We start from the raw sequence: 14,196 nt of genomic DNA on the forward strand, positions 1-14,196 counted from the left end.
CCCAGCCACCCCATCAGAACAGCACATGGGTTTTTAAAGGACTGGCCAAAACACCATGAGCCTCTCACTGCAGCTGCACAAGGGGTTTTCCTCCCAGCTCCCCACTTTGGTCAGGCCAAAATCTCACCTTCTGCCCTCTCCCAATGAAGTACAAACTGCTTCCCTTTGCCTTGAAGGTCCCACAGCTTAACTTTTCTCCATCCTCACCTCCAACTCACCCCTAAGCGCACGGGGAGCATTTGGGATAAAGCTTCAAGAATGCATTCAACATAAATTATTATTCCCCTTCTAAACGGATTACAAAAATCCTTTTATTACAAAATACTAAAATGGTCAAATTATTGGTGTGGAAAAACGTTTCCTGAAGGTAAAGTTTTTAAAAATGGAGGTTTTAATCACAAGCATAATCCTTTCTGGCTCACATTTCCAGTCTTGTGAAACGTGGAGATACAGATTGCGCAGAGGCCTGGCTGTGCCATGAACAAAGGGAGATGCTGCCTGTAAATAGCTCAGAGGACATCAGAAGACACTTCTCTCATCAGCAATCTTTTTTAGCTTAATATAGCTCCTCTTTGCATAAAACACTGACATTTTTGTAATGTTGGGACCCAATGGTGCGAATGCTGATTGTCATCTGAAGATACTGGAGTGTACCTTCAAAATATGCAAGAACATTTTAGAGACAGTAGTTTCACTTGCCTCCAGAATGCTGTATCTTAATATTTCATACTTATATATATTTAAATGTTAGTACCACAGGATAAATGCTAACATGCTTTTATGCTAATGCAATCACTGGAAATCCAGATAATGTTGTGTATTGGCATACACTGTTAGTGAATTATGGATACCTAAATGTACAACCCCACATGCCTAGCAATTATTTTTGTTAGCACATTTAACTTTTATTTCCAATCAGAGCACTTGAGGATTGTTCAAATGAAGTTTACTTTTGCAAACTGCAGAACAGAAAACATTTTTGTTAAAGGTTTAAAAACAGTAAGACTGTGATGAGGTTTTAGAGTTGCAATAAGGGCACTGCTCAGAGAACTCCACCAGCTGGAACGATGTTTGATTTGGTCACAGACTCAGCGATTCAAACCCAAATGCCTAAAGTGAAGGACGTATAAGAGAAACAAGAGATAAAACCTTGATTTCTTCCCTGTCAGGTCACCATCTCCTGTGGTAGAGGCTCAGAGAGGCAGATATGGATGCTGGGAGGACAGATCCTGGCAGCTGGACCCCAGGACCCTGTGCCCTGAGGCCCAAATCACACTGTGCTGCAGCTGCTTTTCAAGTCTGGTTTAAGCCAAATAAATAGGAGCAATATCACGAAGGAGAAATCCTGAGCTGGCCTTGGTGTGCCTTTTCCTCCTCCTCCTGCCTTTGCTGATCCAAGTCTTGGCCAGCCACCTGGCCTGTTGGCTCAAGATGCTGATCCCCTGGAAAACCCTTTTATCCCAAATGGGCTTTCAGCACAGCCAGACCTGTGAGCCAGGTCCTGGCAGGACTGTGTGCAGGCCAGACCTGGGTGCTGCAGCTCATTGCTCCATCCCTTACCTGCTTCACTACCTGATCAGAGCTAAGGACATTGCAAATCTGGAGAAGTCCTGGGTATTTTTAAGAGTTGAAAAGCTCTGGATGTGACCCAAGCACGTCAGAGATCACTCTATGTCCAGTGGTTTCCTCCTGTGTTAAACACTTGCCTACAGCCAAACTCCCTCCTCCAGCCTGAGCTGTGCCAGGAGTTACTGACCTCCCATGCCAGGCTGTGGAGCTGCTATCATCATGCCATGATTTTCCTCTGGGAATGTTTGCCTGGCTTGGAACCGCTGGCCTGAGCCAGCCTGGCTGAAGAGACCCAGGAGGTGGCCACAGACCCATTTGGTGAGCAGCAGAGCATCACCTCTAGCCCAGGCACAGCTCAGCATCCAGTGCAGGATCTGACACCATCCCCAGGCACACAAGCAGATCATGTCCCTACAGCCCAGTGAACTGTGACACCTCTGGGAATTTACTGGAAAGTCCTACCCCCTAACCAAGGCTCCTAGGAACAGCCATGTGTGAAAGAAATAAACAACAAGCCCTCAGAAAAACACGAGACATCAGGAAATGCTTAATGTGAAGTACCTGAAATGCCCCTGACAGTTTAACTAGAGCATGGAGTAAGCTGAGAAAATGTATGAACAAATAAATTAAGCAGAGAGCACACAGCAGACAAGTTGGCATGTAGGTGTCTATTGAGAAAGCTTAAGGACAGCAAGGGGAAAAAAAGCAAACCCAAGCTCAGGCATAATATTCTTCATATTTTGGAACAGAGCTCTCAGATAATGTACCATCCAAACCACTCAAAATCACCATCTGCCAGAATGTCCTTCAAAGAAAAAAGGTCTAAAAGTTTCTGAAGCAGCAGTTGAGTCATATCAGACAAGAGGCTGTTTCTGTCCAAGGAAAGGCCTTTGCACTCGAGTGAGGAATGCTACACAAAAGCATGACTCTCGTGGCCACTGCTACACGTCATATGATGTGACAATGAATTTTTTTGAGTCTTGAGACCATGACATGTCAGCTACATCTGGAAAGAAGCTCTTTAACAGCTCCTGTTATTTCACAAGTTACCTGCAAAGGTTTCCAGATCCTCTTCATAATCTTCGCTGTATGAAACATAAAATTAAGAGTCTATGTGCAACTGAAGACCCTGAGGAAACCATTCCAATATTGTTTCCAACATTAGGATACACCAGAATATGAAGAGCAGGTCTGTGTTTCTGATGTGTAAGGGCATATCTTATAGTGATCAGTGAGTCAGGCTCTGCTTCAGGCCAGCAGCTGGACCCCTTCCTGGTGTAAATCTGGGTACCTGCTCCTGTCCATGAGGCTGTGTGACCTTACACACACTGAGAGCCAACTGCATCAGACACAAGATTGCCAAAGAAATGTGTGCACCGTGTATTAGACTCAGCTATAAATAATTTATGATGTTGGAAAAGGCAACTATACTTTCAGGTGTGGAAATATGCAGATAAAACAGTCCTGACTTTCAATCTGCACTCTGCACTTCTGAACCTGGAGTTTGGGACCATACAATGCATTTCTAAAGCCTCTGCACCTCTCAATGCACACCCCACAAAGCCCCAAACCCCATAAAACTAAAAGGGTACCTAGCAAATGGAGCCCACATGGCACCACCTGAAGAACTAAATGTGATGTCCCAGCATGAGCCAGACTGGGCTCCTTCCCCTGAACCTGCAATATCCTGCAGGCCAGTCTCCTCCTGACTCACCCTGCTGACCCCATTCCCCTTTGGTGTCAGAGGTACCAGGTCTGTGGGGCTAAAACCCCCCTCCAAAGACCATGGCAGTTGCTATATTTCTGAAGCCAGCATCTTGCTATCCTAAAGCAGCACAGGAAAAAGGAATAGGAGGGAGAAAGGTGGCGGTTGTAACTGCACCCTCCTTCAGATCTCCCCCAAGAGAGGGCTGTCAAGGGGAGAGGAGGGAGGTAGAATTATCCCCCCTTGGACTTTTTACAAACAAAGAGCCTAGGAAAATCAAGAAACAACCATAGATTCAACACCAAATCACTCTGGGTAAGTCTAACGAGCTGGATGAGGATGGACTGAGGAGAAGAGCAGGGTAAGGGGTGTGGTAAGGAAAGGGGAGAAGACAATTTTGGGGGATAAGACAATGTGGTGTGTCACACGCCAAGAGAAGCTCTCAGTATCTGCTCTCAGAAATAAAACAAGAGAGACAAAGAGAGGCACAGAGCCCACCTGGTGTCCCGGGGTGGCCGGGGCTCACCTGGACAGGGCGGCTCCCAGGACAAAGGCAGCGTGTTCCTTCAGCGCCGCCTCGGAGCTGTTCAGCCCCTCGATCACCAGCCGGAGCCCTCCCATGGACAGGAAATCCTTGGCATTGTCCACCTGGGAGAGAGCAGGTCCCCATCAGCACGAACCCCCAGCTCCTGGAGAGCACCTCCCCTCAGAGAGCACAGCATCCCTTCCCTCCTGGTCCAACCAGCACAGTTTCAAAAGCAATTAAAAATTCAGAGGGAGCGGCTGTGGCTGAATTCTGTACAATCCTGCCACGATGTCATGGCTGCAGAGGCACAGTGTCCTGATGGGTGGCTTTGCCACACACAGAAGGCATTGCTGGAAACTCAAATACTTTGATTATAGCTACCAAAACTGTTCCTGACATGAATTCTGGTAACTCAGGTCAAAAATTCGGTACATCTGATCAGAAAACTCCAGCTCTTTGCTCTCTCACCTGAGCAGGTCTTTACTGGGAACCCAGGGAACCCCACGATTGGAAATGCAATTAATTAATTGATGCTGCAATTGTACCACCAGGAGTCAGGGGTGTTTAGGAGCCTATCAGCACCAACAGTACACATTGTGCTGCCTGGGGTGAGGAGCACGGGCAGTTCTGGGAATTTTCCATGAATACCATCAACAACTTCATGTGGGCAAGGAAAGAAAAAGCCAGTCCCTGCTTGGAGGAGCCAGCCAGGAACTTCCCCTCAGGGCAGCCCGAGAAATTATTTTTCTAAAACAAAAAATATTAGACTAACTGCCAGTAAGGAAAAAGTTTACACATTGGTGGGGGATTCATCAGCCTTTGACTCTAACCAGATCTGGGGCTAACCAGGCACAGTCCCAGTGGGTATCTGCTCCTGGAGAGGAGATCAGAAAAGGCTCTGAGTGCTTGCAAACAAAATTTAGAGAAACAGCACAAAGTGCTTCAAGTACAAAATTCAATCCAAAGTCAAATCAATGCATTTTGGTATTCAAGGATTTTTTTTTTTTTTTTTTGCAGTTTAAAAGGGGATCTGATGAACACTCAGAACTGCCTGTGCAAAAAATCAGGGTTAGAAATTCGACATTTCTTCTCCCTGAAAGACAGGGAGAAAACAGCAATCATTGGTGGATGGGAACAGAATATAAAAATGAGTTATCAGCTAGGCAAAGAGACCCCCTGATGGGGTGGGACAGGACAAGTGCCACAAGGCTTGCAGGGTATGTCAGGCTCCAGCACCATGCTCCAGCTGGAACGCTCTTCTGGTGAACCATGACTTCATGCTCAGTGTTATATTTATCCAACCATGTACCTTCACCAAAATTGGCCATAAGTCAGGTATTTTAGGTACCCAAGAGAAGGAAGAAGCTTTATGTCCTACGGGTATGTTATTCCCAACCAAAGCAGGACCTGGGGAGCTCCAGCTCATCTCTGCTCCCCACTGGGACAATACCCACCACTTGCTGTTCCTCTGCAAGGCTGGTCTCTGCAGGTCTGCTGGGGCTGATTCAGGATTTGCAGCAGCTTTTGTATCCTTTCAGATCCCATTCTTTTAACTGTCCCTATAAACCGGGCCTGTCAGAACTCTCACTTTTCTGCAGATCCACCTTTGTCTACAAAGAAATCTATGCAGCAACCTAATTTCAGCTGTCAGTGGGTCCTTTTATTGCTCAGCCTCTGTAGAAACTGTTTTAAGGCTGGAATCGGACGTTGACTTCTGCACAATGGACAGGCAGGAGTTTGCATCCTGCATCAGGTGTGGGAAAACCAACCCCCACTGTAACCTCACCAGCACAGTCCTTCAGACCGGCTCCAGCGCCAGTGAGACACCTCAGCTGCAGAATATAAATTGTGCTGTAGAGCCTGTTTTGAAGATGTGTTTATCTTTTTTAACTGGGGCCTGTTGTGAGAGCTCCTTCCCTCAGCCACCGTTTTAAAACCAACAAAATCCCCAAACTTAACAACTTGAAGGCATTAACCTCTCTGGGGAGCGGCAGATGCTGTGAGGCAGCAGCTCGTGCCTCGCTTCAGTCCACTGGAATCGGCACAGAAGGAAAACCAAAGATCAAAAGAGCTCTTGAGTAAAGTACACAGGCAAAGTGGGAGAGGAGAGGGATGGGAGAAGAGCAAATATGACAGCAGTTATTCAGGGAGCAGCTTTGAATCGGTGGAGAAAGAAAATAGGGAAGGAAGGTGAGAGAGAAAACATTAGGAAACAAGAGCAAGGGAAAGCAGCGTGTCAACTGTAGGAGATGGAGAGGAAATTAGCACTGAGAGATGGTGCAGCATGTCAGAGGAGGGGAGAGAGGAAGATAAGGAGAGTAAATAATTGAGAGAAAGAGGCTGCAATGCCTGAGAACGGGTCTTGGCTCCGCACACGGCTGTGCAAGCACCATGAATGCTGTTTATGAGTTACGCTCTGCCCTCCTCACATTTGCATTTGGTTTTATGCATTACAGATAACTCAGCAAGCCAAACCTTCCTGCCCCTTCTCCAAGATGAGCTCCCGAACATGCCAAGTGGAATCCTGACCGAGGAGAAGCAAACCAGAGCTGGCAACACAAATCTGAGCAAACACAGAGCCCTTGGGCTGACTCTTCAAAAGCAGGGGAGAGCATCTCTCCATGGGCTGGGCACCGGCTGCGGCTCCTTTGCTCCCTGCAGCGCGCTCGGAGCCACACACTGCTTCACATCCCGCTGCTCCGGGGGGCTCATGACCACACCACGGAGCAGGGAGCATCCTGTGCTTGCACACCCTCCAGGGCATGGCATTTTCCACTCGACAGGGCACTCTGTGCCCCGGAGGCAGCAGCAGGATGGCCGGGAGCCAAACAGTTATCAAGAGCCATGGCACGTCACCGTTCAGAGGGAGGATGGGGGAAGCAGGACCAGCAGAGCCGTCACTGGTCCCACATGAGGTGGGAGCTGCCCTGGGCCAGCCACACCTGCAAGGATCCCTGTCCTCCCTCAGCTGGGACTCACTGCAGAGCACTCCTGACAGTTCAGCCCTTCCAGGGTTATGCGGCACAAGCACATTTGGCTGCTGTTCAGTAATTACATTAAGCCAGTGCCGCTAAAGTCAGTCCCAAGCAGAGATAATGCTCTGGACGCATTCAACTGACTGGAAGAAGAAAGAGGAGGAAAAGCCATGCTGGCTTAGAGACAAGTCATATTTCTTATCAGCTTCCTGCCTGATGAGAAGGTGCTGCCCAGCCATCTGCCCCGACAGCGCGGGCACAGAGCAGCGCTGTGATCACGGCACAAAGGAGCCCTCTGTGCTCCCGCCAGCCTCCCTGCCAGTCCCCCTTTCTGACCCCTTTGATGCTGGATGTGGTTCCCTTTGATGCTCCAGTCCCTGCTCCTCTCACCAATCTGAAATTGTTTGCCCCATCCTGTGCTACAACAAGCAGGTGGGATTTTATGCTGGAATAGTGCAGATCCTTACACTGGAATCTGAAGCATCCCAGGGTGTTTGGGGGTGGCTTTTCAGCGAACCCTTAACCAGGCAGGATTAGCCCTGAGTACAAATATGAAGCTCTTTGGGCAACCATTGTTCACACTTATCCTCTGAGTCAGGTGGATGCCACCAGTGAAACAAAAGCAGGGAGAACAAACAGCACAAAAACTTCTGCATGCCCAGGACAGGGATTTAGTGTGAAATTCAGGACAAAGAGCCCTGGAAATAACACTTCTATTAGCTGGCATATGGACTCTCTCTCTCAGCAACACATTCCTTCAGCTATCTCCCCCTTAAGTACCACATTTGGTTTAACAAATGACATTCCAGTGAAAGGGCACCTCCCAAGAGTTGTCCCATTCACACTCTGAAATGACAAAGTGACACTGGAAACTCTCCCGGACCATTCCCAACTATCCCAGTCACTGGGGAGGGAGAAGCCAAGTCCTTTCCCATGAGGCAGAACAGAGCCTCGATGCCCAGACACCCACCTAGGGGTGGCACCAGAGAAGGCACCACGCCCAAGGGAGGAGAGCTCTGTGCCTGCAGCTGTGGCCAAGGAGAGGTAGAAATGTGTCAGCTGAGAGCAGAGCAAGAGAGATCAGAGGGAGGGGGGAAAAGTGTGAGCCCAAATCTGAGGAAGAAAGACTTCAGGAAATATATTCACCCTCACACAGAGCTAATTAGCACAGTGAGGCTCTACATGCCACTGCTTACTCAAGCCAAGACAAAATAGAGGTTTTTAGGTGGTTGTTGCCTACTTGGTTTGAAAACATTCCCTGTGAACTGATATAAGGGCACATACCTGCAACCACGGCAGCTTTCCATGGAAGCAGCAAGAAAATAATTATTTTCTTAGCAGCCACCACTCTACTTACCCAAATATGGCATATAAAACCCCATTTTGCAACATTAAGCAGATAAAAGAAGAAAAAGAGAGGACAAGAAAACCCACCTGAGAACAGACAACAGACCAGGCAGCCCCTAGGAAACTTCTGGCTCCTGGCACAAGCAATGATTAATTCAAACCTGGATATAAAATAAGCCTGCACTAGCCCTCTGCTGTCTGTTATTGTCCCAGGATTATGGTAATTAAGCAATTTGTATTACCTGATACTGATAAGAAAAATAAACCCCCGTTTCTGACACCACATCCCCTGGATTTTACACGGTAGTTACTAATGCATTCTTGTTACCTGGTGAACATAGTATTCGAGATCATAAAGGGCTGCTACTTTTTCATCCAACGTGGAGGCAGAACTGTTGAATTTGCTGATTAATTTAACCATAATTTCATAATCTGTTTCCATCTTCATGTTCAGCTTTTCAAACTCCTCCTTCAGCTGCTCTATGGGCCGGAACTTCTTCCTCACCTCTTCCTCTTGAGCCTTGAAAGCAGGAGGAGGAAACCACATGTGAAGATAGGAGACAAGACAGACACAGAAAGAAATTCCAGCCTCAAATTTACAAGGGGAACCTGGCTGTCCATGCCAATGGGTTTAGTGCTGTGCACCAGAGATGCAGGGGCAGCATTGGAGGGTCCTTCTGAGAAGCCCAGGAACCCAGTTATCTGTGACATACCTGCAGCACCAGTGAGCACCAGGGCTTTGTACACCACTTCTAGGTCTATACACCATTTCTACACCATTTCTACATCTATACACCATTTCTACATCTGTACACCATTTCTATATCCCATGTCCTTCCAGTGCATGGGGCCCAGAGGCAGCATTGCTGTTCTCTGTTTGCCTGCAAGTGGATGTTCTCAAGATCTGACTAGAAAAAGCCCTGAGCAACCTCTCTGATCCCACAGCTGACCCTGCCTGGAGCTGGAGATGGGGCTGGAAAGCTCCAGAGGTCCCATCCAGCCTGAAGTGCCCAGTGACTCCATGCCAGTGACATCAAGCAGATCTGCTCGGACACGGATGAAGATGCTTTTGTCATCCCAACGTTCCAGGATGGTTTTATCTCTCAGGGAAAGGTGCACTCACTGTGGGGACAGAAGCTGTCAGAAAGGGAAGCAGAAGGAGTGGTGATAAGCTGGGGGTAGCTGAAGTGTCAGGCCAGGGGGCTTGGCCAGGGGACAGCCTGTCCTGAGCAGGGCTCATCTCTCTGGTAGTAACAGCACCCCAAGCGCTGCCACAAACCAAGAGAGCTGACAAAAGGCATGTGGTGAGAAGGAAAATGATCTGTCAGAGATCTAGGAGAGCCCCAGAGTCACAGGAGCACTGGTGGCACTGGGACAGGCGGGGACAGAGCCTGGTGCTGCAGGGCATGGATGAAGCAGAGAGGCCAGGCTGGAGCTGGGCTTCCCTAGAGCAGGAGAAAGCCAGAAAGACCCTTTTGAAAGGGATTCATCACAAACACAAATACCAAGCCATGTTTGTACCCTGGAGTGACCCCCAACTGGAGGGTTTCCACGAGCCCCAGTCCCCTGCAAGCACTGCTCTGCTCCTCACACAGTAACAGAAGCCAAGGGCTGGAGCCATCGGGGGAAGTGAGCAATGGAAGTGAAAGCTGTCAGTCTAATGATTGCTGGCCAGTTTACCACAGGTACCACACACAGTGCCACCCCCACCCCAACCACTCCAAACTGCCTTTGCCCGAGCACAGACGGGCACAGGCTCAGTGTAACTGAATTTCCTCTGACACAGTTCCTTCAAGGATGAATTTGCTCCCTGCAGGAGTGACTGTAAATGGAATACTTTAGGTCCATTAGATGTAGCTGCTTTTAGCCCAGTTGATGGGACAAAAGCTATTCTAACAGGGGGTTTAAAATATGGCTTATTTTCATGTAATAGAGCATGGCTAATTTTTGCATTTCAATGATCCTCATTTCCAGCAACAATGAAATAATCTTAGAGCAAATGAAATACTGCCCTGCTGCCTCATAAGGGGAAAGAAGCCTTACTCTGACTTCAAGACTTCAGAGCCTTGAATTCTACTGCAGTTGTCCTTCAACTGAGCCAATACCAAGGCAGCAGGAGCAGTGAAGGCCTAAGGAAATGCTGCTGAGGGGGAGAGGGCAAAGAGGCTGTGACTCCCCTGAGGAGTCACATATCATCCCACCAGTGGCTGGGGACCGTTCCAAGCCTGGAGAGGGCTGAAAGCAGCACTTCTATTCTATTTTACTTTGGATTGGAGCTTGTGTAAGGAAACTTCAGCCTGTGCTTCACCACGGCCTCTTGGGTTTTGCTACCCAGGACATGAGATTGGAAACCTAAAGCAAGGAGAGTAGTAACAGGGAAAGGAACTCCCTTTATAAATACTGTCACACTGCAATCTGGCCACATTGGGGTCTGCAGACATTTTTGTGAATCAAGCAGCAGTTGAATAAATAAATCAGGTTGCCCAGAGAAGCTGTGGCTGCCCCTGGATCCCTGGAAGTGTCCAAGGCCAGGTTGGATGGGGCTTGGAGCAACCTGGGCTAGTGGAAGGTGTCCCTGCCCATGGCAGGGGGTTGGAAAGAGATGATCTTTAAGGTGTCTTCCAACCCAAACCATTCACAGAATTATCAAATCATACAGAAAAGGCAGGGAACTGTATCACTGACAGGTTAGCAATGGTATTTTAGGTTCATATTCACCAGATTAGTTTGCCCAGTATTTTCCCAAGCAATCACTTTAACCATCATATTTCTGCAATGTGTAACACAGGGTGTGTTCACAGCCCTGCATTGCTTTACAAACAGGGAACTCTCTCCTTACCTTCCTTTCTGCCTTCTCACTTTCCTTCATTTTCGCCAAGGCCTTTTTGAGCTCCTGGGACGTGAATGAATTTGCATCGACATCCACCTTGCCCAGTCTTGCAGAAGAAACAAAACAAACCAGAACATGTTTTGAGTAAACAACTGCATCTATACTATTTTCACTGTGACATACTAGCAATGGCTAAGGGCAGGAGGAAAGGGATTAAAAAACCACCACACTCAAGAAAAGATTAGTCTGAGTGCTGCATTCTGTGAGTGGTTTGCACACACCTCACCCTGGCAATCAAGAAAGGCTCTGTAATCAAACCCTCTGATCCAAAATCTAAAGTTCTAACACAATAAAAATAGCTGATTAATTTATGCCTCAGAATTTCATGTTGTAATACAGAAAGCACCCCTGTGACAATAAATCATTGCTAAGGAGTCGCAAGCTTTAACCTGGAGATTTCAGCTGAAGTTCTGATAAGCATCATGAGTCAGGGCAAGGGTAAATCCACACAGAAATCACATAGAAATGCTAAAAACCATGTTGTGGTGCTCATTATGCCTTTCTCATTGGTTCAAGGAGGGTTTATCTGGGCCACAATGACTCTTGCATGGATAAAAAGGAAATCCAGCTGCTGAGGCATCATGAAGATAAAGAGCATCTCCATGCCCTGAGCAGGAGTCAGTGGGAGAGCGAGGAAAGAAGTGGGAAATCCCACACACTTCAGGAAAGAGATTCCCCACAGAAACTAAACCTGTCTTGGTTAGGAGGGTGCCAAGGGGAAAGTCAGCGCCAGTGAAATGTTTAGAACACATTTAACAGCGTGGGTGCAGGAAGGCAGTGTGATCCCTGGAGACCATGGCAGTGTCTGATGGGCCAGGGAAAGCTGGGATCCTGCTCCCAGCTGGAACAGGGCACCTGGCTCAGGTCACACAGCCCCTCACAGCTGTCCCCAGGGGCTGAGCTCAGAAAGCAGCTTCAGACCAACTGCTGCAGATATTACAAAGGACTAAATCTCATTTAAAGAAGCCACACTGCCAATTTAGTTTCGGTGTCGTGGCATGAGAAGCCATGAGGGTGTCTCTGAATGTGCACTGAGGGCACTTCCACTGCCATCCTGAAGGGATCACAAAGGACAGGGCTCCGTTTTGAGCACTGCTGAACTCCTGAATCAGCAATTAAGTCTCAGGAAGAGACAGTAATTGGGTGCACCAGGGAACATAGCCTCTAATAAAAGGCATGAATCCTGCAGCCCACCCACCCTGCTGCACCTCTTGTACCTTTTTCTTCTTCTCTCTTCTCTCGTGTCACTTCTCCCATTTTCACTGTCTGGGAGTTTGGCTTCTCTCTCTCCTGTCTGCAGGTTCAGCCTCACGTGTGACCCTGCAGGAACAGCCTGACCTGCAAACAAAGGTGGGGTTATCTCAGAACATCTGCAATGTTCCAACTTTGTGAGGAATTGGGAGCTGAAGGCACACACTCCTCCCTCAGAGAAAGGGAGAAAAGCCTCATCCTGCACCAGGAGCAGGAGTGGGATGTCCACCACCAAATGCCCTCCCCTCCAGCAGCACCTCTGAACCACAGGTGCTGCTTTACCCTCCCAGATATGCCACCCTGAGCCACCAAACTTCTCTCTGTGCTGCCAGGCTGGCTCTGAGCCACAGTAGAGGTGGAACCCTGAGCCCAGCAGAGCATCAGCTCCCTCCTCCCTCCCACACCAGTTCCTAGGAGAGCACTAAAACTCCACAACAGGAGTGGATTTGGAGACTATATGGAGAAAGGGGAATTGGTTGCTGATTGGGGCATAAAATGCAGCTGCCAAAGGGAAATCAAAGCATCCTGCAGAGTCCAGCCAGGTACTCTGAACATCAAGGCTGGGCTGGGTTGGAAATACTGTATTAAAAGGAATATATGATCACTACTATCTGCCAACAAAAATACACAGAATACATTAAGCTTTGGTTTTAAATACAGAAAAGATGGGGAATTCAGAGTGTTTTTCCTTGGTCACAGTTCACCACAAACACATCCTGGTGGCCAGCCCAGCAATGGGGTGGAGAGAAGGCAATATTTGGTTGCTTCTTCTTGATGGTGCTTCTTCTTTTGATGCAAGAAATCTGCTTGTTTAGGAGAGTGAGGCTGCAGCTGAATGACTGCAGAGATCTCAGCTGTCACAGATGGACAGACAGACACACAGCTGCTCACCTTCCTCCCTCTTGATGAGAAGTCCCTATTCAGCCTTTCCTTTATCTTTTACCTCAAAAGACACCTCAGATAACATAACACAGCATGCAGGAGACAGGGAGCATCTCCCACCAAAGGCAAGTGAAGGCAAGGGTAATTATTTTGTACAATAAATACATGTACTCAAAGACAAAAAGCTCTAGTCTCGGGAACGACCGGATTGATCCCTCCCTCTTCAAGACCAAAGAGACATTTCCCTGATCAAAGGACCTGGTGCTTCCTACACAAGACTGGGATGTTTGTCACAACTCAGACAAAAACATTTCAAAGCCCACAGCAGGTACACATGCATTTAGAAAAACCATAAAAATCCATTTTGGAGGATTTCCAATTACAACAAGGTGCATTTCTGATAGCTCCTCTTTCACTCCACCACATCCGCCCATAGGAAGTTGCATTGGTTGGATATGCAAGGGGACAGATGTGATTATCTTCCCACCTTAAACTATGCAAGGACAGGACAGATATGCCTCCTCCACATCTGAAGTGCTTTCCACTTTTTTTGGACAGATCCAAACCTCCTTCTGTTCCTTTAACTTGTGGCACATGGGAGCTTTAACCCATGTCTATCTAGAGGAGCATCTTCCCACGCTGAAAAGGTGAGTTTTGCAGGAATGGAGGATGGAGGAGCTGTGCCCCTCACAGGTGCTGTAGCTGGGACAGAAAGGAGTTTGTAGGGTGCCCATGAAAAGGACAACACTGCATCTCCTCTCCCTGGTCTAGGAGACACAGAGACAGGGGTCTGCCAGCAAGGAACACACAATAAATGATAACCTGGTCTGGTGGAGAGTGTCCCTGCCGTGGAGGGTGGGATGAGATGAGCTTAAATGTCCCTTCCAACCCAAACTGTTCTGATGTAACACAGGGATGCACGAGGACATGTCCCTCCTCCGCGGACACAAACACCGCCCCGGAGAGAAGGCGAGCTGGGTCCTTCCCCTCCCAGAGCCAGTGGCTTTCCTGGGTCCTTCCCCTCCCAGAGCCAGTGGTTTTCCTGGGTCCT

The 14,196-nt window shown here is 48.2% G+C and overlaps 1 protein-coding gene across 1 annotated transcript in view; it reads right to left on the minus strand.

The window, feature by feature from the left end:
* The window catches only part of SIL1 (SIL1 nucleotide exchange factor), a 71,607-nt gene that overhangs the window by 31,653 nt on the left and 25,758 nt on the right, over positions 1 to 14,196 (minus strand). Inside the window, exons 2-5 of the mRNA XM_027665242.1 lie at positions 12,230 to 12,350; positions 10,962 to 11,058; positions 8,451 to 8,642; positions 3,801 to 3,922 (exon numbers count right to left, since the gene is read on the minus strand). Of these exons, the coding sequence (XP_027521043.1) occupies positions 3,801 to 3,922; positions 8,451 to 8,642; positions 10,962 to 10,991 (344 nt within the window). The 5' untranslated portion in view covers positions 10,992 to 11,058; positions 12,230 to 12,350. The remainder of the gene's footprint in view (positions 1 to 3,800; positions 3,923 to 8,450; positions 8,643 to 10,961; positions 11,059 to 12,229; positions 12,351 to 14,196) is intronic.

The sequence above is a fragment of the Corapipo altera genome, unplaced genomic scaffold, assembly GCF_003945725.1.
Source record: "Corapipo altera isolate COAL_440 unplaced genomic scaffold, ASM394572v1 111, whole genome shotgun sequence".
NCBI lineage: Eukaryota > Metazoa > Chordata > Aves > Passeriformes > Pipridae > Corapipo > Corapipo altera.